Source organism: Phycodurus eques, chromosome 14 (assembly GCF_024500275.1).
Source record: "Phycodurus eques isolate BA_2022a chromosome 14, UOR_Pequ_1.1, whole genome shotgun sequence".
In the NCBI taxonomy this organism is placed as follows: domain Eukaryota; kingdom Metazoa; phylum Chordata; class Actinopteri; order Syngnathiformes; family Syngnathidae; genus Phycodurus; species Phycodurus eques.
The window spans coordinates 1,074,209-1,097,817 of NC_084538.1; the positions used below are offsets into that span (position 1 = coordinate 1,074,209).

At 46.6% G+C, this 23,609-nt stretch overlaps 1 protein-coding gene across 2 annotated transcripts; it reads right to left on the reverse strand.

Annotated features, from left to right (window-relative positions):
* Nucleotides 1–959: 959 nt before the first annotated feature.
* larp1b (La ribonucleoprotein 1B) lies at nucleotides 960–23,548 on the reverse strand. Of its 2 annotated transcripts, none has more exons than XM_061696232.1 (19): nucleotides 22,769–23,548; nucleotides 19,775–19,836; nucleotides 18,925–18,981; nucleotides 18,400–18,634; nucleotides 16,860–17,048; nucleotides 14,760–14,879; nucleotides 13,616–13,778; nucleotides 12,150–12,294; nucleotides 11,898–12,075; nucleotides 11,076–11,248; nucleotides 10,547–10,912; nucleotides 9,070–9,181; nucleotides 8,829–8,998; nucleotides 6,909–7,015; nucleotides 4,917–5,077; nucleotides 4,688–4,832; nucleotides 4,434–4,543; nucleotides 3,148–3,275; nucleotides 960–1,967 (listed from the first exon to the last, which is right to left on the reverse strand). In XM_061696232.1, exons 1-19 carry the CDS (start codon nucleotides 23,007–23,009, stop codon nucleotides 1,785–1,787), a joined length of 3,045 nt encoding a protein of 1,014 aa, XP_061552216.1. In that variant the 5' UTR covers nucleotides 23,010–23,548; the 3' UTR covers nucleotides 960–1,784. The 2 variants fall into 2 exon arrangements, with proteins under 2 accessions (XP_061552216.1, XP_061552215.1); XM_061696231.1 differs by having other exon boundaries at nucleotides 9,070–9,184.
* Nucleotides 23,549–23,609: the final 61 nt, after the last annotated feature.

Consider the following 23,609-nt stretch of genomic DNA (forward strand, 5'->3'; position numbering starts at 1 on the left):
CTACATTGTTCCCCCCCCCCCCTTCAACATTTCTTTGACCCTAATTCTATTACTTTTCCACCTTAATATAAAATCAACATTATTCGCTCCCGTTTGAACCTTTGTCGACTGATTCAAAGCACTCCAACTGCAAAATATTTTCCTCATTTCCCCACAAGAAGACAAAGATTCCCTCCTGCTTCCACCTTTCTCGACCGATTCCACCTTCAAACTGTTCAGCTCATTCTCGGTCATTTCGTATCATTCCACGTTTCCATACGATTTCATTCAGCATTTGTCCATCACATGCAATTTCTCCACAAATCTAGTCTTGCAGATGTGGTGTTTGGGACACAAATTCACGAGTTGTTACATTCAAATTCAAATCAAGGGAGACTCTACCGATAAAACGTTGTGATTAAGGTACTTACGTCACTTCACTTTTGAAAAAGACTTGTATAGATATTAAAATATCAAGATTTAGAACTAGAGCGATGGAAATGAGTATCGAGTGAAAGGTGTGACGTGATGGAACAACATAGAAAGTACATTTCTTTCCCAAACATAACAGCGTCACAGTCACAAATTGGGCACTTTCCTACTAAAACACATTGGCCATGAAAAAAATCTAACAATTCGGACGCGTTTTGTTGCCAAAGCTAAACGCACTCGGCATTCGGTTTTACGAGAGTCTTGAAGGCAGCACGTCACCCGCCCACTTCTGCAGCCGCCTGATGTTTGTCCTCATTTGCTACCCGTATCGTCAAATTCACGTTGAACAAATTCTTTTTTTTGAGTCCACGCCAACACTATTCGAATGTATTTTTGACGACAAAAATGTGAATCAACTCCAAGTCTAAGTCATAATTGTGTTTTGTTGAAGGATTTTGGCACAAAATTCAGTCGATCGGGTTTGAGGAGTCATTTAAAAATAAAATAAAATACACACAATAGCGCACAAACGAGCTGAATCGTAAATGTACATTTATACAATCCATTTTTATTTCATTTTTTTGGGCATTTTTTACAGTACATTTCAAGGTACTAACATGCAATACTTTACCCCCCCCCCCCCCCAAGACACATGCTCACAAAAAACAAACTACAATCAAGCACTTCCTAAAAATCCCCAAATACCTCAATAGCCAAAGATTTTTTTTTTTTTATAGTATTTACATTTTTTCTTTTCATTCAACTAAAACCTCCATTTGAAGTCCATTGAAGTAATAAGTAAAATAAAAAGCAATTTAAGTGCTCTAAAAGCACCCAAAAGCCTCAAGCGCAATATCAAGTAAACTTTGAGCAAAAAAGTACAAAGACTTAAGGTTTTATTTACGTGGCAAAGCTCAAACCCATCACTCCAGCAGAAATTAATCAATCAAGAAGCGAAAAGTTATGACAGCACTATCAATCAAGTCAATAAAAACAGAAATAAAATAAATTATGTCAAAATGGACTTTTTAAAGCTTGCAGGTGGCATAAAATGTTTGAATTAAAAGGGAGGACTTGATTGTCACAATTCAAATGCTTATTTTGTGATTATTATTTTTTTTGAATCTGATGGAATTTGAAAACAAGAGAAAAAAGACTTAAAACTGGGCGGAGCAGATTAAGGCACAGGAAGGCAGCCATCTTGGTAGTTTACAGATCAAGCGACGGTCGAGTTTGGCAAAGGTGACGATCCAAATGCAGGGAATGCATTTGAGGTTGTAAACGTTTGCGTAGCCAATCCCGACACCGGCTTGGAAGTGAAATGCCGCAAACGACAAACATGTCAGGTGAACACGCGCGCACGCTCGCCATCTTCATTCCGTGTCCTTCTTCCCCGCTTTGGACTCGTCCGCCTTCTTGTGGGCTCCTCCGTCTTTGCGGTGCGTCGGTGGCGCTTTTGAGGTAGAGTTGGAGGGATGCCGCCGCCGCCGCTGCCGGCCTTCGTCCCCCGCCGCCGACTGGCGTCTCCTCTGGCCTCCTTCCTCTCCCATGGGGGGCTGCGGGCACACGGGTCATGCAGGCTTTACCACTCTTACCGCACACGTTACACTCATCTGACGATAAAACGGGGAGAGAAAGAACCCATGTGGCCTTCCGGGAGCTCATTGGTGTCCAAAACGACATTCTGGGACCTGGCAGGCCATCAAACAGTCACTTTTTTCCAATGTGACCTTCCAGGAACTGACCAGCCAGAAAATACCCAAATGCTTTTCTCTGTGGCCTTCAAGGACCTTTCTGGTCCTTGGTTGCTAGTGTCTGAAATAAGGACCTGACTGTTTTCCAACAAGTCCTTTCAAGACCTGACTGGTTTCTAGCGAGGTCTTCCAGGACCCGACAGGTTTGTTTGCCAGTGTCCTTAATACCTGGATCTTACTACCAGACAACTTTGGTCTTTCCCGATTGCACTATATCAGACTGCTGCCATCAAATCTTTTTCTCTCTCTCTCTCTCTCTCAAAAACGTGTCACCGGTTGACGCGACCGGATACACCCCGTTACCATGGCGAGGATAACAACAATGGATCGCCCTAATGTATTGTATTGTGTTGTGTTGGGAGGGGGCGGGAGAACAAAAAGGGGAAACGCATGGTGTCGTCACCGGTGCTCTGGAGCGGGCTGTCCATTCAAGAAGAGCTTGAGGTATGTTCACATACTTTTAATACAATACGGCTCAGAAGCAGGCAACATAATGTTATGTAGCCTAGCAAGCTAGTGCTATCATGAACGTTTATAAGTAAACAAGCCGGGGTTCTGTTCAATGATGCTCTCATGCTTCGGTAAACATTGGTTCGTGCGCGTGAATAAATGTTGACAATGGCAACCACGGGAGGCGAAGCGCCGCTCTAATACGCAATCCTATTGGTTGACGCTGAGGTGCGCTGTCGGAGAGCTGTCCTTTATATGCCACACTACACGGAAGATGTCCCAAAAAATCAAACATGCTAGACTTTCATTTTGGCGTCATAGCGCTATCTATCGCTGGGCCAAATCGTTGGTCGTGGAACATGTCCCACTCCAAGTAGTTTTGTCGTTCCCGACAAAATATGTTGGGCCCGATCAGGGAAATCGCCCGCGATAACTAATAAAAGCTAAAATCCTGTAGTCTGATCAAGGGATTAAGGACCTAACTGGTTTCCAGTGAGGTTTTGGATTAGTCTCCAGTTTGCGTGTCACTCACCACCACCCTGAAGTCCTCCAGGTTCTTGAACTGGGAGAGGTGCTCTTGTAGTTTGGGGTCGATGGACTGATTCTTCATCTTGGAGTACTTGAGGAAGGCCCAGAACTTTTCCAGTCCATACAGCTGACCTGCAGGAGAAAGCCAGCCATTTAACACTCCTTATTAGGGCCCGACCCATTCACCATTTTAAGCCTTTTCAAAATCACCCGGCGTTTTCCCAATTAAATGCAGATATATTCTTAATTTTCCATGAAACAGTAAATGCTGTTAAGTGTCAAAGAGTCGTGCAGAACGATGTCCTTGTGCCGTCTGTCCACTAGATGGCGCTCGGACGTCTCAGCCCTAAATCTAAAGATCAGTAAATGCTTTTTTTTTTTTTTTTTGGGGTACTTAATCATCCCTTTCTGTTGTAAAATTAAACAAATCCTAAAGGATTGTAAAACAGTCAAATGCTCTGCCTGTAATCCCTATCTGTTGTTTTCAGTGTTAAATCTATAATCTGCAATTTATGGCGCCCCCTAATGCTTGAATTCAGTATTACAACAAAGCCCTCGTGGCTTGGCCATGACGCAGGCTAAATGCTTGTACGGCGGCCTCCACCTCGTCCTCCCAACCTCGCACGCTTTCCGCTTTCTCCGTGGCTCAGTATACGTGCCAGCCCGTAATACGTCATTTTAGAGCGCCGCCACGTGCTCCAGCGTGGGAATGTGTAGGATAGTCACTCAATATCCATCCATCCATTTTCTAGCGCTTATCCGAGGTCGGGTGGCGGGGGCAGTAGCTTTAGCGGGGACGCCCAGACTTCCCTCTCCCCGGCCACTTCATCCAGCTCTTCCGGGGGGGATCCCGAGGCGTTCCCGGGCCAGCCGAGAGACGTCCTCGGGGTCTCCTCCCGGCGGGACGTGCCCGGCACACCGCCTCGTACGGCTCCTCTCGATGCGGAGGAGCAGCGGCTCTACTCTTGAGATCCTCCCGGAGGACCGAGCTTCTCACCCTCTCTCTAAGGGGGAGCCCGGACACCCTGCGGAGGAAGCTGATAGGCTTAATCAGCATTTTGTCATCTTCTCTTGTCGTGGCTTGGGTGAAAATGAACAAAAACTAGTTCAGGATTATAGGATTACGGTTATGTTATTCATACTTTGTTTTTTTTAATGAATTGGCCGATTAATGGGTTATCAGATTATTTCCTGCCAAATATTGGAATCGCCTCGGAAAAAAAATCCCGCCCTTTTCCTCTTTTTTTAAAACTTTTCAATGGCGTCAGCTGGTGGACGGGCGTCCGTTACCCGTCTCAAAGTCCCTCAGCGTCTCCTCCTGGAAGTCCTTGAACAGGTCCAAGCGGAACCTCTTCTCTAGGCCGTAGCTGTAGTACCGGAACAGGCACTCCAGGCCGTACCTGGAAGGCAGTTTCGACAAACGTCAACAAATGCGGTCGCCGCCGCCCGTAATTTTCTTCCTCAAAGTTCCGTTTGAGGCGCGGACACGTCGTCCACGGCGTCTCTTCCGCTTGAGCAAGTACGGTCCGCGTCCTCATCCTCACCTGTAGTTGTCTTTGGCGTCCTCCAGCGCGAACTGCTTGAACTCCTCGTACATCTTCCTGTTGAAGTTGTCCCTCAGGAAGAAGGACCAGAACCGGAACAGGGTGTTCATCTCCTGCGATTGGCCGACGCCCAGTCGCTTACGCTCTGACGACAAGCACAAAACGGACGCCGCGTCACGTCGAGAGGGGACGCAAAGGACGGAGCGTTTCTGGCTCTGCTTTCCGGTACCGTTCAGGCATCGCCGTCTGTACTTGTGGTAGCCCTGCTGCGTGAAGCCGTTGTCCCGCAGCAGCTGATGCGACGGGTGCCAGAAGTTGGGCAGCGACTGCGGCGTGCAGCCGTAACTCCCCGTCAGCGGCGCGCCTTCCGAGGGCGACGCGTTGGAGCTGCTGAGGGAACCGCGACCACAGAGCGTCTTTTACACCTGATTTCAAAATGGGCCATACAATCGCTCATCATTTCGCAAAATCCGATTTACAATTGGAATCCATTTTTTTCCCTCTTCGCCTATAGAAAAGACAAGTGACATTATTCAAAACCACTTTTCTTTTTTCTCCTGAAGCGATCCATCACTCGGCAGTAGCGAAAGCTGTGAAGTTTTCTGCAAAGGCTTTAAGGATATGACCGAAGAGGACGTCGACGAACGACAACATTGGCCCTCACCGACGAGTTAACAAAGTCAGCTGGCAACGCAGCAAGAAAGCGATCCAAGGCTTCACTTTAGAACGGCTGGCCGCCCTCTCTAACGTGGCAAAGGATTGGGACGACGTTCAGTTCGGTTCCGCAACGTCTGCTGAACGACGTCACGGCCCCCCTACGAGATGCTACTGGCTCAGAAAAAGAAGCAGCGGCAGCAACTTCCGATCGCAATGTTTTTGCGGCCGCCCAAAAAAGAGCCACTTGCTCCTACTGCTACGCCTTCAGAGGAAACCGCGGAAGAGGTGCCCCAGGAAACGGCACGACCGTCTGAAGAGACGTACAACGTATCGTTGGCTGCGCAGTGAACGTCGTCGTCGTCGTCGTCATCGTCATCATCATTACTGCACAGTAAATTCCTCACCATCACTCAAGTGTGGCTGCAGCTTCTTTCGTGGTACCCATCTTTATTTTTTTATTTAATTGTAATTGTTACTGCTAAGTAGTGTGCAATAATGTGATATCCTATGATATGATTATCCTATGACTAATATGATAGAGAGGGTCAAAATACACGTTCATTAAATCAATATGGTGTCTCGACTTTGCGGAAATTCGCTTATCGCGGCCACTCCTGGAACCTAACTCCAAGGATAAACCAGGGTTCACTGGAACGCACTTTGAGATGTTCTCTAAATAAAATAAAAACGATCCTTAATAAAGCAACATTTTCAGTTTTCAATAATTTAACATAAAATGAGCCATCAAACTGCATAGATCGAACAGATACAACTAGGATTGCAACTCACGATTATTTTAATAAATAGATTCATCTGTTGATTATTTTCTTCAAGTAATCGATGAATCGGATTAAAAAAAAAAAAAAAATTTTGGGTGCCATCCATCCCTTTATTATCCAATTGTCAACGCACAAAAAGCAAACATTGATTATGAATCAGTTACTGGTTTGGTCCGTAACGTCATCTAATATGCAAAGATGTTCATCATTATTTTCTAAAGTAAAAACAGATGTTTGCAAATGTCTTATTTTGAGGCAACACAAAATAAGGCCGACTTCCTGGAGGACTACAAAAATCGGAGAATATTGACTGTTGAGGCGCTGAAATTCCTGCGATTTGGACAATTTCAAGTTAAACAATGTCTCTAAACAATCAATCGATGATCAAAATAGTTGATTAATTTGATCATCAATTATAGATGTTGCTTAATCGATTATTTGTTGCACCGCTACTAAACGACTGGAATGGACACGGTGTCTTGAGCAATATACAGCATGACGGTTTTCTTTCTTGTCATAGACAAAACGATGTCAAATTGATTCCGCTCATGTTGTCGATTCCTTAGCAGGCACTTGCCGCTTTTTGGAAAAATTGTCTCGCAAGCGGTCGCAAAAGCTGCTGCTTTTGTCAACTAGCTCCACTCTGTTGCCAGTTATGCTGGTAGCACGAGCAGGAACTACAATGGAAGACACTAAAACCACCAAAAAAGATTTGAAAACAAAACTCAAATCAATTCAATCGGTTCGCCGGACGCCATCAGCTCCAGACACAATGTCCGACATACCCGATGGAGGCGGAACGCAGTCGGTGCTCGCGCGAGTCCATCACCCAGCCGATGTGCGCCTCCTGCGGCGGGTTGGAACTGTGCCGGGTCTTCTTCTTCCTGGGCATCTGGAAGGCCAGAAAATCATCACATTAGAGTACAATCGTTACAGCTAACGTTGGAAGGTAACTTAAGAAGCTAACTTTAGAATCTAATGTTCCAAGATAACATTGGAGCTAAAGTGGGAAGCCAACGTTGCTCTTCCGTCGGGCTTCCTTAACGTTCTCTAACGATAGATGCGATCTCGGAAGCCAACTTCAGAGGTGAACCTTGAAAGCTAATTTTGAAGCCGTTTGCTATTTTCCTCAGCTCTAATGTTAGGGTTAACGTTTCTAACTGAAGAATCTACCGTTGGCGGTAACTAGGCGTTACACAATCAGGATTTTTGGGGCCGATCACAGACCACCGATCAGCGAGTTTAAAAAAACGATAACCGATCACAAGATGGAGGAATGTGTCTATTTAAATGACCTGTTCATTTACCGCATATACTTGTGTACTTAATTGCTCAAAAAATGATATTTCTTTGTTCCTCTATTTATGCCAGCGAGGCATAGTGACAGACGGAACAATTGAATGCTCTTCTATTAGATGGCAGGAAGTCACGTATCCACTTTTGGTGACATTTTTCTTTGTTGGTGTTTCGTGAGATTTTTCAATTGTAAAATATGTTCCTTGGCTCCATCAAGGTTGGAAATCACTGCTCTTGTCACATCGTGTATTCGAATCAGTCACGTCAAACCGACGTTACAACGTGACAGTAATAATGGCTGCTAACTTACTGTCATTCAATTACTACTTTATTTTTAATTCAATGACTTCACCCACACCGAAACTTTAGAGCATGATTCGACAGAACGGCGGCATGTTTACGTACAACCGTTAGCGCTAGCAGTAGCTTGATAGGCTACGTAACGTTTATGTTGCCTGCTTGCGAGCCGTATCGTATTCAAAACGGGGGACCGTACCTCCAGCGAGCCTTAAACGAACGTCCTCTCCTGTCCTGAGCACCGCTGACACGTTTTCCCCCATTTTGTCCTTAGAATACAAAGTCGGCGCGATCCGCTCTTGTTGTTGTCGTCGCCATAGTAACGAGTGTATCCGCTCGCATTTGAGTTGACAAGATAAAACCCGACGATCGTAAGAAAATGGTATCGGAATAGAAGATTTTATTGCAGTAGTCTGACATAGTGCAATCGTGAGATATTTACAGGACTTTGTCAAAAGACACGCGACAAGGCTAAAAATAAACTAGCTTTTGGATTCAAATTTACTGTGCACGATGGCGACGCGGAGTAAGTGTCTTTTGCGGAGCATCGATCGGATCGGCGAATGATGACATTAAAGCCGATCAGCATAAAATGCTAATTATCGGCCGATACCAATAAGGCCGATCAAATCGGCGTAAAGTCTAGTGGTAGCGTTAGAAGCTAACTTCAGAATCTAAAGTTGGTGTTAATGTTGGAAGTGCACATTGTTCTTCCTTAGCGTTAACATTAGCGGTAAGGCTGGAAGTGAGCAACTAAACTAAGATCAGCATCAACATCAGTAGTTAAGCCAGATTCAGCCTCAACTTGGAAATGTAATGTTGGAAGCTAACTTTGGAAACTAACGTCAGATGCTAACGTTGGCAACTAATATTGGCGTTTATGTTGGAACCTGACGCTGGTCTTGCTAAGCTCTAACAGAGGTAACATTGGAAGCCAACTTAAGAAACGAAGATCGGCATTAACGTCAGTCGTCAACGCTGAAGCCAACAGAAGTTAACCTTGGAATCGAATCTTTATTTTTCAGGTTAATGTTGAAAGATAAGTTTGACAGGGTCTATTACCGGCGTAAGAATTTTCGCATCGCGGCTTGGTCCCTAACCGCCGAGCTCACCTGTCCGTCCACGGCGCCGCTCTCCTTCATCACCGGGTAAAACCGCGGCGCCTTGGTGGGGTCCTGGCGCCCGGGGGTGCGCGGTGTCCTCGGGGTTCTGGGTTGGTGGGCGCAGGGCGACTCTGGCACCGTTTTGGGCAACGAGCGAGCCATTTCGGTCTCGCTGGGCACTGAAAATGTACAACGTTAAGTGTCAATTCAAGGCAACAATTTACCAAGAGTGCTTTGCAACGAAGGTCACCGGCAGCTGGCAAGGATGGCACTTCCTGGTTGGGGTCCACGGGTGCTTTGGGTGCGAGCGTGTCAAACTCATCCTGGCTGATGACGCTTAGCTTCTTGAAGCTCTCCACTTCCTGCTGGAGAACACGTTGTAAAAAGGCTGGGGCTATATATTAGCAAAAATCACTTATTTTCTTCCCAAATTTAACATTACAACTTCAGACAAAAATAATGACATTCCCCAAAAAATGTATAGATTTTAAAGGTGTGCCTGTAATTCATATCCTCATTGTTCCAAGCGAACCCAAAAAAAAAAGGTGTATTCATTATATATTTTTTAAATGAATCGTCCGATCAATCAGTTATTGGGCCGAAGAAGGCTGATAAGAAGTCACGTGACTGGCGTGTGTGACACACAGCAGATGTGTGAGGGACTTTGAACGTTACACTTCCGCAGAGAAAGTGACCTTGGCGTGCGTGTGTGTTCAGGCGTGACAGTTCCCACGTGTCCTACACCGCAAACAAAGTCATGAACTGAGGAGCGCATTACTTCATTGAAACTAAATCACCTGCCAACAGGAGCGTTTGACTTGGCGAGACTTCTTAAAGCAAGTCAACATAGCCACACTCAAAAACTCTATTGATGACAGTGTGCAGTCGTACTCACTTGACTCACCAGTTCAAATCCTTCCGTGACCAAGCTCGTAACTACAAATTACTCCTACATGAGAACAATTTGAGCCCAAGAGACAATTTTTTGTTGTGTGCATTTAACTCATTGTCTGAATCCAACCACTCATTGCCATCAACAACAAAAGATTAGGTCTTGCTCAGTCGGTCTGAGAATATCAAGTTTGTAAACCAGCGTAGTAATGACTAACAGCTCCCTGTAGATGGCGGCGCGCTTCACGTTAGAGCTCAGCAGAGCTTTTGCGTTGAAGAGAAAGATTAGGGTACAAATTCCGGCATATCCTGTCGATCGTCAAGAGAGAGAAATGCCAACATGTTGGAAATCGAACTAGTTTAGGCACTCACACTCAAACATAGCCTGTATATGTATAGTATAAACAGAGTCTGGGTTGCAGTACCTAGACAAACGCGTGTGTCGCCATTGTGAGAAAAGACGACGCACTTGATGGAGTGAATGACGTCCGACGTTTAACTCGAGTCGTGGTGAGTCGGCGTGGCTCACGCCGCATTTCACAGGTGTATAACTGTACATAAATGATTATTTTGCCACTCTCTCAGGCTTGTTTTATAGTTTGTGGTTTCACAAAAGCTAAACATACTAGCATCAAAGTCACTGTTCTGCTTGACGTGCTGTTATTGTCACTGAACACAATATTCCCTGAGTTGAGTGAATGAGTTAAGTTTTACTTCCTTATTAACAGTTTTAATGAAGAAAATGCTTGAAGCTCTTACACAAAACTGCGTGCTCGAAAGAAATATATTGGCACCGGTTGAGGACCACGGGTGGAGTGACGGCGTCGAGACGTTACCTTGGCGCAGTCGGCCTGCTCCTCTCCCTTCCACAGGTCCTGCTCGTAGTAGTAGAGGCCGTCGTTGATGGCCTTGACCAGGTCGGCGGTCAGCTTGGCGCGCGACTCGTGGTTGCCGGTGCGGTCGCCGCCGGGATGCTTGCGCAGGTAGGGCGGCGTCTGCGTGACGATCAGGATCTTGTCGACGTCCCGGTCGTCCAGCTCGTAGTCCGAGTCGTCCTCGTCCGACCAGTCGGTGAAGCGGTTCTTGCGCGGCGCCATCTGGGCCATCTCCTCGTCGAACATGAAGTCCAGCTCCTCCTGATCGGGCTCTGGGGGGGCGTCGGCGTGCCGGCGGGGTTGGGGGTACGGCGCCTCGCTGCGGTCCTTAATCACATCATCAGCCACATCGTTAGCCAAGTAAGTGGAACCGTGTTTACGTTACAGTGGACCGGGACACGTTGCCGCCCCGCATTATACAGCTAGCATTGCTAAAAGGTCTCCTCCGTCTGCAGTCGAGTAGATAAACACGCAAGCCCGGTTTTCGTACCTTTGTTTTCCCGGAGGCGTGTCGGTGACGTTTCTCCACCTGGATCCAGGCGTCGGGGGCGTCTTTTGGGGCGCCGGTAGGGGGGGCCTGCTCCCGGCTGGAAGGTCGGGACCCCTCGACGGGGTCTTGAGGCTCTGCGGATTCAGTCGGGGTCTCCTTGACGGGCGATGCAGCTGCGAACGCAAATACTTGAGTTGGAGTTTTACTTTTTGCGCACACATTCAACATTCTTCGTTGTACGTGAAGACTTCCTAAAACGGGACGGTGTGTTGCGGGGGTCCAGTCCAAAAAACAAAGAAACAAACAAACAAAAAACGTGCGCATGATAATAAGAGGACAATACCGTAACATTTGCATTTAAGATCAAAGCTTTCCATTATGTGAGATTAAGTATTTATACTGGCAGTGCATATGAAAATATTTGTTTGAATGGCTTACACCACTAGCGCCTTATACATTTTATTGTTTGAAGGGACGAATGAAAAGGAAAACAAAAACAAAAGGGTGGGGGAATTAAAATGGGGGAAAAGGAATAAAAGAAAAGGTAAGAAGAGCACAATTGGGGGGGGGGGGGGGGGTACAAAGGTGAAAATAGCAAGGAAACAAGAAAAGAACAAACAGATAAATGAAAACAGTCAATATTAAAAGGTAAAAAAGAAAATTTGAAATGAATACAAAATAAGGAAAATGTGAAAAGTGAAAATCGGAAAGTAAAAGAAACAAATGAACATAAAAGGAAATCAGAAAAAAAAAACGAAAAGGGAAAAAAAAAAAAAAAAAAAAAGAAAAGAGAGAAGTCAAGAGCCGGTGCTCAGCACGGACCGGTGTTTGCAACGGCGACGCTCTGTCGCGGAACAAACTCGGGACAGTGGACCAGCTGCGAGAAGTCCGTCCTGGGCGATCCCACCGCGGGCGGCGCGGGAATGGGCCAGCGCTCGGGGTCCGCTCTGCAACGGACCCTGTCGTCCATCAGCTCCACCTCCTTGCTGTTCTTCAGGGCCTGGAAACACGTCGACGCGTCAACCCGATCCGCCGGCCGGCGCGACGCTGACAGGAAGCCGCGAGCGTTCCTACCTCCGCGATGAGGCCCACGTCGGCAGTGAGCGCTTGCACGCGGTGGAAGCTGGCGATGAGCGAGATGGGCAGGAAGCCCTGCGCGTCCATTTTCCTCCTCAGAAAAAAGTCACGCTCCAGGTTGTGCAAGCTGAAGTAGTACTCGCTGCAAAAACAAAACGCATATTGTACATGATGTTACATTGCAGTCACCAGAAATAAAACAAAAGTCCAACTTTGTGTGTACAGCACCTTTCACAGGCCCAAAAGAAAAATAAAAGGCAAAGGAAAAACGGAAAGAAAAAAAATACAAAAAGAAAAAAAAACGTGTACAAAAGAAAAAGGGGCAATGAGGGAAAAGAAACAAAATATGAATAAGGGGGAAAGAAACAAGAAAACCAACAAACAAACAGAAGAGGGACAAATGGGGGAATAGAAAAATAAACAAATGTGGAAAAGGAAACAGAAAAGATCAAACACTTCTATGCTGAAATATTAGGGATGTAACAATATTGACGATACCGCCAAATTCAAAGTGTCTCAATATCACCGTGGTCTTGTCTCGCTATACAACAACGAGCCCTTGTGTTATTGAGCAAATTGAGGAAAGCGTCGGGCCGGCTATACGCCGCTTAGCCAGGCTGCTAACGGCCTGACGACAGCGCTCCACTTCCTCGCTCAGAGTATAAAGGCAGCCGATTGGACGCCTAACCCGTGCGGGTACGTCACCCAAAATACACCGATTGGCTGACCGAAAGGCTGCGTTGGGAGGGAGGCAGAGTATATGAATGTAAACATTGGATGGGCGGGGATAGAAGTGCACGGTAAACATGATTCGAAGTTGTCGTTTTCATAAACACCTGTGGGAAAACGCACAGAAACTATATTTATATAAAAAAAAAAAAAAAACTACCATAGCAGCTCTCGGCAAGAGTGAAGAAGATGAAGAAGAGCAAGAAAAAGAGGTTTTGGGTTCTCCTGCTTTTGCCTCTTTGCCCCGCCTGCACCGGCAACCTTCTTGCAATACCGTGACCTTTCTTTCCCACGATGTCGCAATCATTATCGTGCCGCCTTGAGATTAACACCGTGATAAAACATAACTGTGAGGACGAGAAATTGTTACATCCCTACACGCAGAGCAATCGTGTTTATTTTATCTGTGGCCATTTTTAAGATCACAAAAGTCAGAAGTCAAAGAAATGTTATTCTTCAGGATAATTCCAGACTTTATTTTGGAAAACCTGTTTAAGCATCGGCGGACACCGTGATTACATCAGGTTTTCATTTCCATTTTGTGGCTCTTAATGACGACGGTTCCTTGGTGGAGGATATTCTAGTTGATTTAAATGCAACGGATCCTCCGTATCGCTCAGTAAGCGATTGAGGATTTGAAACGTCCGTTACGATAATTGCACATTTTTTGTTGTGATGTAAACTTAGTAAAGAGTGTGTGCAGACACACAAGTAAAAACGAGTCCTCGACTCACATTTGTCGTTTGATGTACTCCTTGAGAAGCTTCTCGTCCACCGTGTACATCTGTACTTTGTTTCCGTCGTCGTAGTAGTAAACCATCCCGCCGTCGCCGCGTTCGGCGGCCGCGTCCGAGCCGTCCGTTCCGTCGCGGTAACCCTGCGAGTACTCGAAGCGACCTGAAAGGAGCGGTGACGACAACGGCCGACATTTAAGAGCGTCCTCTTATCAAAAGGCAAAAGGAGAAAGAAAAGATAATTTTTAAAAAGCACAAAAGAAAAGGGCGGGGGGAGAAAAATGGGAATATACAAATTAAAAGGAAAATATAAAAACAAAAATGGGCGAAAAGAACAAAGAAATAAAAATGACAATTAGGAAAAGTGAAAAAGCAAAGGGAGAAAAAAAAAGAATTCAAAATAAAAAGGAACGATGAAAGAAATAAAACGAACAAGAAAAACAGGGCAAAGGAAGAAAGAATACAAATGAAATCAAAATAGAAGAGGGGAAAGAAAAGAAACAAACAGAAGGGCAAAAGAAAAATGGGGAAAAAAGAGGAAAACAAAAAAAAATGAAAATTTGAAATAATTACAAAAAGAAAAACTAAGGAAATAACTACATTAAGGAAAGAAGAAATCAATATAAAAAGAGGGAAAGAAAAATGGGAAGAAATAAAATGGGAAAACCAAAATTGTAATGGGGGAAGAACCAATACCAATAAACTTTAAAAAGGAAAATAAGAAAAGGGAAAAGGAAGAGAGACAAAAAGAAAAGACATTTTAAAAAGAAAATTATATATTTTTTTTTAAATGGAAAAAGGATCAATGGGAGAAGAAGAAGGGAACAATAACGGAAAAAGTCAATTCAAAATCAATATAAACATATGCATAAAGATTTTGGGGAGAGGGGCAAAAAGTTATAAAGCACTACAACATAATAGAAATACCAAATGAATTTTTAAAAATAGTAATAAATCTGTCAGTTTCAAAAAGCTTGCTTTCTCCCCCCCCCCCGTAATCCAAATTTGTGAAGTTTACCAACATAACCGATTCGTCCCACTGCACTTTTGGCAGCCTTGTGTCGGGATGTGTGCACAACTGCGGTTGCCACTGTGCCCGTCCACAGAAAAGGGCAACCTTTCCACATGACGCACGGCCACGCACCTCTGCCGCGACCTCTGCCGCGTCCGCGTCCTCTGCCCCGGCCTCGGACGCCCCCGCGGCCGCCGTCGCTCCTCGCGCCGGCCGCGTCGTCTCCCGGGTCGCGGGGCTCCCTCCTCCGACCTGCCGAGCGGAGCGCACGTTTGCGGGCGTATTAACGACGGGCTCGTTAGGACTGCGCTTCTCAAAGCGACTGCTGGGGCTTTGCAAAATCATTAGCAATTCATTATTACCGTGTATTGTGGTTATTTTTTGGGGGCGGGGCGAGGGGGCGCAAAAATGATTTTCTATAAATTAGTATGCATATGGGGAGCGGTGTGCCCCCCCCCAAAAAAATTTTTTTTAAATTGATAAATGACGTACTCCTCCCTATCTTAGCTTTGGACCAATTAAAAGCTCAGATTTTGTGATGGACCATCACATACATTTTTTTTGGGGGGGGGACAAAAGGCAAATTTTTTTAAATATAGTTATTCATTTAAATATGACTAACTTATTCTTTGACTTAAATATCCTAATATTGCATCTTTAATCATCTTTAATATATCTTTTATTTCTGATGTTATAGCAGTGGCAAATAATAGAGGTGCAACAAATGGTATTGTGGTATATTACTGTATATGCATGTATTCTTAATCCTCTGCAAAAAAACAAACTAAACAACTAATATCTGTAGCTTAAGGAGCTGTTCTTGGTGTGTATACTTGTATTTGAGGAGCAACAATTCATCCACTAATCGATTCTGAAATTAATCGACAACTATTTTGATAAGAGATGAAGTTGAAGCAAAATTTCAAAAAAAATAACATTTGTAGAACTGTGAGAGCGAGAACAGGCCAAGAATACTTCAAAAAGTGTACTTGCATCATTTTAAGCAAGTGTGTTTGTTAAGTTTGCAATATGTTTAGAGTAGACTTTACGCCGATGCGATCGGCCGATAATTTGCATTTTATGCCGATCGGCTTTCGTGTCATACGTCATCGATCGGCTCCGCACAAGACATTTAACTCCGCGTCTCCGTCGCGTATGAATCCAAAAGCTAGTTTAGCCTCGTCACGCGTCTTGTTGCGCAGTACTGTAACCACCTGACGGCCAATACATTTTTTTCCAATCTTGTCGGTGAAAAAACACGTCGTCGGTGCGGGACTATTTTGCGCCGTCTCAGACAAACGACACGCAAGTTCTTTGCAGTCTGCGCCCAATTCAAGTACGTCGTGGGGAACGTCATCGAAATGCTTCAACGCAACTCATTTGAAGAATGTACACGAGGGGGGAGCCAAACGGACACAAAGTCCGGACAACATCGCTCCATATCGCCGAGACAGTGAGAAAGTTAGAGTAAGCATGTCATTAACAGTATTTGTTAAAGTCATTTAATTGCATTAAAGTAATTGAATGATTCATTATCACCCCTTATTTCTGTCATGTTGTAATGTTGATTTGACCTAAACTTATGTCAGTGGCCAATCCTTGAACGCCCCCTCGAGGTCATTGGCGTTTTAACTTTCGTCGAAAATGCTCGAGAATCCAAATTTGAGCTGGGACGGCGCCCGCAACCCTTGTGAGGATAAGCTGGACAGAAAATGGACGGATGGATGGATACTGTATGCAGTACACAAATATATACAATAAATCAGGGATGGCCAACCCGCGGCTCGCGAGTCTCATGCGGCTCTTCAGAGTGTATGATGTGGCTCTTTGCAGTAACACAGAAAAAAAAGTGGCTCTTAGTCTCTGACTAGTTGGCCACCCCTGCAATAAATGAACAAGTCATGTAAAAAGACACATTGCTCCATCTTGTGATCGGCTATTGTTTTTTTTTTTTAAACTTGCTGATCGGTGATCGGACCCCAAAAATCCTGATGGTGTAAAGGAGAGTTTAAAGCATGTGGGAGGAAAAGCCTTTTCCTATGCGGTCTCCCTCAAAATTGCAGCTTTTCGCTGACTGCGGCTGAGTGCCAAACATAACTCTGAGCTGTAGTTCTATTGAATTGGTGTGAAGATGGAAAAAGGTCTCCCCCGTTAAGGGGTCGGTTAAGCCAAAGATTTGGAGAACGGACAGACGGGAGCGACCGCGAGCCGAAGCGTGAGAAAGCCACTTACTCCTGCCGCCGTCGTGCGCTCTGTTGTCGTCGTCGTCGCTACGCAGCGCGTGGCGGGGCGACGTCGGGTCGGGCGAGTCGCCGCCGGGCTCCGCGTCGGAGGGCGCGGGGGCCCCGCCGGGCGTCCCGCCGCCGCCGTCTTCTCGGGCGGCGTCATCCAGCGGCAGCGACACCCACTTTCGTTTGTTGCCTAGCGACGGTTGCACAGCGACACACACGGCTGACACGCCGCTAAACAAATGCCATCTTGGATCAACATCAACGGGGCGGCGGCCTTTTCCGCCATTTTACAATCGCTCGACATGTTTTGGATTTCTCGTCTCAATCGGCGTCTTGTCATAACTCAAAGTATAATTCGAGTGCAATTGAATGGTTGAACTGCGCGTCATGACTCATTTCTTAAGAACGTGACACCTGCTTGATGCTCTAATTCAATTGCTCGATATGACGGTTTACAAATGCTACAAAAGTTGGGCAATACTGAGCATTACGGCTTCTAAAAGAAAGTCAGAGTCTGATAATTCAATATTTGTCTCAGTTCAATATCAATAAAAGTGCACAAAGTAGCCACCCGAGAGCCAGAAAGAAGTCCGCAGGCTCTCGAGCATTTTCTATTCGGGCTCCAGTACTCTGGAATACCCGCCCCGCGGAGATTACTGCTTCCACCTCAGCTGAAACGTCGAAATCCCGATTCGCCGCTTGTCCTCTCTCCTCCCCTAAGTGGCGAGAACAGCATCTGCGGCTGTTGCCGGCCCGCTTTCCCCCGGAGTCGCCGTCGCGGAGGATTCTGCTCCGGCCGAACGGGCCGGGCCGGGCCGGGTCCTGAGGCAGAACGGCTTTCCCGAAGGCCGCCGACTACCCTCTGCGGCGCCTTTTGCCATCTCAGTGACCATCGGACCGCGGCAGACTACGTGCTGAATGTTGCCCGCTCCACATCCACTGCAGCCTGCTCAGACCCCCGAATTAAAATTTTTATTTTAGACAAAAAGTTAAATTACATTTCATTTGATGAATAAATGTGAAGTATTTCACTAATTACAATGGTTATTCATTTGATAAAGTTGTAAAATACGATGCCTTTTAGTGAGAGAAAATTTGTTTTTTTTATCTGATTTAATTTTGTGCGAGTTAAAAATAATTATTTGTAAAATGAATACATTTTAAGTATTTTATTAACTTAATTTGATGCACTTCTAAAATCTAAAATAAAGATTTGTTTTTGTATCACGAAGACAATTTGTCTTTGCTGATTGAAATGATGACGATCGAACGAATTGAACGAGCTTTGTTGCGGCTCCAAAGATCCAAATCTGCGCCGTGGGAAGAGAAAACGCCAAGGACCTAGTCCCAAGCGTTCGTTCCCACGCAAAGTCGGTCGGGCAGCGGTCCGACACCGGATCGATGAGGAGACTTGGCGCAAGTCAACGCAAGCACAGCAACACGCTTTGTGCGGACTCCCCGCGGAATGTGAAGGCACGACGCCTTCTTCATCCAACAACGAGGGGCTTTCCCTGCCCGCGAAAGTGCGTCGGCGCTCTCACCTCCTCTCTTCTTGGGGCCGGAGCTCTTGACGTCGCGTCCCGCCTCCTCGTCCTCGTCGGGCGGCGGCGGCGGCTCGGCGCGAGGCCGGGGCGTCCGGCGGTTCTCTTTGCTCTCGCCGCCGCCGTCGCGGCGGCCGTCGGGTCGCTCCCGCTTCTTCTCCTTGTCCCGGTGAGACGGCGCGGGCTTCTTGCCGGCGTCGCCGACGTCGTCGTCGTCGTTGACGACGTTTTGTTGCTGCCGGACACACACGCGAGAAGACTTTGCCATCGTGATCACATGACCTACTTCATATGTTGCGGCTTGATTATTTTTATATTCATTTGAATCCCTGAAGGAAATTCACTGTGCACGTTGACATAAAATGCATTTTTGCTTCATTGCTTCACCATCACGGACGTTCTTTTGGTGTTGCAGAAGAACCATCTTCCTTTTTTCTGAAGTTTTACAACTTTTGATCAACTCGCCCTGTATGAACACGTCTATGGCGTTCTTCGAATAAACAAGAGCGAGACGACTGACGTTACCTCCTTGGCCAGTTCACCGGGCGTCGGCCAGTTTGTGATGTCGCCAAAGTCTCCGGACTGAAAAAAATAAAAAAAGAAAAGAAGCAGAACGAGGTCACCAGTTGCTGAATTTACACGACGTCCACTTTGGACTTTCAAAGTTTGGACAAGGACGAAGGCTTTCACTCTGAGCCAACACGCCCACGCACAACTTCAATACATTGCTTAATTGTCTATTTTGATTAGAAATTAACTGACTCCCACCAGTTAGGAAGAACCACGTGGCAAATGCAGGCCATCTGCAGCTTTAAGACTAAATTGAGAGCATTTAAGGCCATTTTGCTCAGATTTATGACCTTAATACGACCACCAAAAGTGGCCGATATGGGCTCAGTATTAGATCGCAATATTTTGTCACATGTTTCGTTTCTAATTTTGACAGTGGAGCCCACTATTCATGGGGGATCGGGACCGAGCCCAATCGCGAATAGCAAAACGCCGCAAATTTACGGCCATTATAATTGCAAATGTAAACCAGAAACATTCTTAAATAAGCGGGATATACCATCAACAAGCTTTCAGGGATTTGTCCCTCTCCCAAAAACTACGTGAATTCGCAGGTGCCCAAGTGTGAATATGAGGGGGTCTACGAAAAGAAAAAAAAAAAAAAAAAAAAGAACAATGAAAGGAGTGATTGCAATTGTAAAGCAGCATTTATTCATCCATACCAAAAATAATCTACTTTATACTTGACAAACTATTTCTTAATGCCATTTTGAACACCTTAGAACTATTGTTTCCTCAAAAAAAGAAATCACTTTGTCGATAAAAAAGGAAATTAAACACAAAACTAAAAAGTTCTCGTCATTACCTTGCTGGATTTTCTGGTTCTGGGTTTGTTGGCTCGGACGACCTTCAGAGCGTTCTGTTGATCTGCGGACAGACGATCAATAAGTTACACGCGCTCTCGTTTCCAAAGAGCAGCTGTGCTCAATTTGGGAGGAAAAACTAAAAGCGTCCCGCCGGCTCGTCGAGGGGCTTCGGCGTGTGCGGGGCGAGCGGGGCCCAATCGCCCGACTCAGTCAGACTCCGGCCGACGAGATAAGAGGCCAAAGGGCGGGCCGGCCGGCCGTCCACGAAAAGTGACGCCGTCGGCACCGCGGTCAAATATAGCGAAGCTAACCTTACAAACACTCGGGTGCGCGTCGGTCGCTCGACTGTCGACCTTTCAGTCAAACGCGCTGGAGGAACTTCGGCTCAAGATTTTTGCCCGCATTATTTGAGGGAAACGCGCACAAAAATTGCCCGTTTGAACCTCGCCGAGAGCAAAAGAATAACAATGTGTGCGTTTTGATTTTTCGAATCTTTTTAGAATCGAGTATTCTACCGATCGCCCCACCGATGAATCGGATAAAAATGGATTTTGCACTCTGAAAGACAACAACACACAAATATTTCGCTTTGACCCGTTTTTGCAATCAAATGAATAGTTGTTGGATTCATCTTTGCCGCCCTACACGACACCTTTTAAAATTCGGAATTTTATTTACCGTTTGTTTTACGGTAGTCAATAGCTGTGGGCAGAAATGTCGATGAATCGATGCATCGCAATATTTCCCTCCCAATTCAATATGGATTCAACAAATGCTCTGAATGGACATAACGACACACAAAATGGCCACCTACAAAGACCCGATTACCGTAGACTTTTTATCGCTTGGCTGAAGGGACGACCGGCTGGTCAGAGGGGCACATTTTTTTAATCAATCACTAATTAAGGAACCGATTGACCGATTTAGCACCAAACCGATACAGTTAGCCATTGGTTTGATGTACAGATTGAAAAGAATTGCCCGTTTAACCCAAGCTGGTTTGCAAGCAGAAATTGTACCTTCACGACATCGTCGTGACATCACTGAGGCCGCTCTGTTAAACCATTGGTTAAAAAAAAAGAAAAAAAACAACAAACACAAAATACAAAGGAATAAATACATTTTAACTGAGCAATTTTAGGGAAACAACGGCGACGTTTATGCAACAAAACTTCTTGGTCATGTGAACTGTAATCAAAGCCCCTTTTTGCCACACCCCCAACAAGTCTGCACTACAATATTCAGGCTGTGTTGGGAATTATTCACTCATTCCTGACTTCCTTTTTATAAAGTTCCCTAAAAATCCATTGAAAGATCACATTGTAGTTATTTGGGAATACAGAATGAGTCGCGGCCCGTCGCTCACAATCATTCACTCATTCTCTACTCGCTAAACACTATCAAGGGACTGTTTTTTTTTTTGGGTTAGTTCTTAAACTGTCCACTGGAAGTCGCTTTGTAGCGATTCAAGAGTAGGGAACGAGCGAATGATTCCGAACGCGGCATCGCTCACTCATTCCCTACGAGAGAAGGATTTTGAGCTCGCGGGCGACATCGTTCAGTCTGGATGAGTCGTGCTCACGACAGCGGGTACACGTTCCGACAGCCCTACGAAGCGGCATACGTGCTACGCTGGGCACAATACAGGGCAGCGACTTTCAAGTAGCGACTGGTCAGAGCGTCCGCCTCACAGTTCTGAGGTCCGGGGTTCAATCCCCGGCCCCGCCTGTGTGGCGTTTGCATCTTCTCCACGTGCCTGCGTGGGTTTTCCTCCCAGGTCCCAAAAACATGCCTGAATTGGAGACTCTGAATTGGCCGTAGGTGTGAATGCGAGTGCGAATGGTTGTTTGTACATGCCCTGCGATTGGCTGGCAACCAGTTCAGGGTGTACCCCGCCTCCTGCCCGATGACAGCTGGGATGGGCGCCAGCCGGCACGCAACGCGACCCTTGTGGGGAGAAGCGGCTCAGATGATGCATGGATGCAAAATCATTTAAAGATGAAGCAAAACCAAATGGACAACAATTAAGCAAGATCACACGGAGGGAGTGACGTCGTACTCCTCAACGTTTTTGAAACAGGACAGGAGCGATTATTGTGACTAGTTTGACAGACACTTCTAAGACTACTTTAAGTTCACCTACACGTCAATTACAGGTTATTCATACTGCGACCGCAAGCAACCATTATTTTCATAGATTAGATTTAACCGGCAATTTTTTTCCCATAAATCAATGATGGTTCAGTTTCCGGTTTGGTCCGTAACATGTCGGAAAACTGGCAAAAATGTTGATCATTCTTCAAAGCACATGTTTGCAAATGTCTTCTTGAGATTCAATCAGTCTGCTTTCACGGAGAACGACAGAAATCGGATACGGGCTGAAATAAGGAGGTTTAGGACAATTTGAAGTGAACAAGTGTGTGATTGCTTATCAACGTAGATGTCGACTAACCAGATGCGCGATTAGTTGTCGACTCATTTTGACAGCTCTCGTTACTTTGAAGAATGTTTATAGATTGCCATTGACAAAACTATGCCACGAGTGCGTTCAAAAGTTTCCAATACATTTAACTTGATAGATCGATTCCAAGATTTCGTCGTTTATTTGTTCTGTTCTTTCATTTCAGTACAACGAGACCGGAAAAACGGCGGCGTTGGAAAACCTTTGCCGACCGATCGTCACTCATCACGCCAAAATGGCCTTTGACTTTGCGACTTTGGAGTGCCAGCCTCGGCGCCTGGCCCGGTCCCCCGCCGGCCCGACCGCCGGCTGGCTCCTCTCCAGGCAGGGGAGAGGCTACATGCTAACCGCTAACTGCAAGTTAGCAGTTGTCTGCAATCAACACGTGGTGCTGCGGGGGGTCTCGAATGTCGACACGCTCGCATTGCAATCCAAACCCCGACAATCTCAAGCCGTCCGCTTCTTATTCCAAGTGTCGAAGTAGCAGCGCACGCGAGCGGGTGCGAACGGCACTGGCGAATAATCGGCTCACCTCTGTCTTGCGAGGCCGCCGAGTGGCCGCCGTGGAGCGGCACCCTGCCCGTCGTCCTCCGCGTCCACGCGTTGACTTTGGGCGGCGGAGCCTCCACGACATTCTTGGCCGCGTCGCTCGCTTCGCCTTCCTCCGCGGGCTTGTTGCGGGGGTTCTGGTTCTGCCGCGCGGGTCCAGCGGCGGAGCTCGCCGCCGCTGTCAAACTGGAGTCGAGGCGGCCGCTTTCAAGCTCGCTCGACATCCTGCTCGTTTCCCTCCAGCCGCCGCGCTTTCGTCCAGGGTGAACTTTGGGTCCCAGAGAACAGCGGACAAAAGCTCGCGGGGCCGGCACATCCGCAAGTCGAGGTAAACAACTTTTGGGGGGTGGGGGGAGGCTGGAGCTCGAGAGCTCGATAGCTCGCTAGCTCTCTAGCCAGCTAGCCGAAGCGGCTCCAGGCGGCTACGTGTTAGCCACCTAGCTGAAGTCGACGCTACGTGTTAGCCACCTAGCTGAAGTCGACGCTAACTGTTAGCCACCGAGCAGGCTAGCTCTCTCGCCTCAACGCCGCGCACGCCCGCGAGCCTCGAAAAGTCTCTTTTCGACCCCGCGGGTGCAAAGTTTCCGTCAGCCGGGCGTTTAGTTGGGGGTTGCGCGGCCTTCTACTTGGCGTAAGAACTTCGGAAGCGCTTGAAAGTACGACGCGTTCCCGAGTGAGTGAAGTCCACGCCACCAAGCAGGCAGCACGGAGCTACCAACTACTCCCCCTAGCTCCTCCTAGCAGTGTCTGCCACTCGTGTGCGGCGTGTCCTGCGAACTCCACGGGCGCTGTCAACAGTCGCTCTGCTGCCCCCCGCAGGCGGC

What these genes read in the sequence shown, in the direction of transcription:
- larp1b (XM_061696231.1), bottom strand. Translation starts at nt 23,009, where the DNA reads ATGTCGAGCGAGCTTGAAAGCGGCCGCCTCGACTCCAGTTTGACAGCG. An exon ending in CGTCGCCGTTGCAAACACCG is followed by an intron (nt 11,249 to 11,897) that starts GTCCGTGCTGAG and finishes TTGCGTTCGCAG; the next exon opens with CTGCATCGCCCGTCAAGGAG. An exon ending in GCGGCGCCGTGGACGGACAG is followed by an intron (nt 7,016 to 8,828) that starts GTGAGCTCGGCG and finishes CTGGCCTTCCAG; the next exon opens with ATGCCCAGGAAGAAGAAGAC.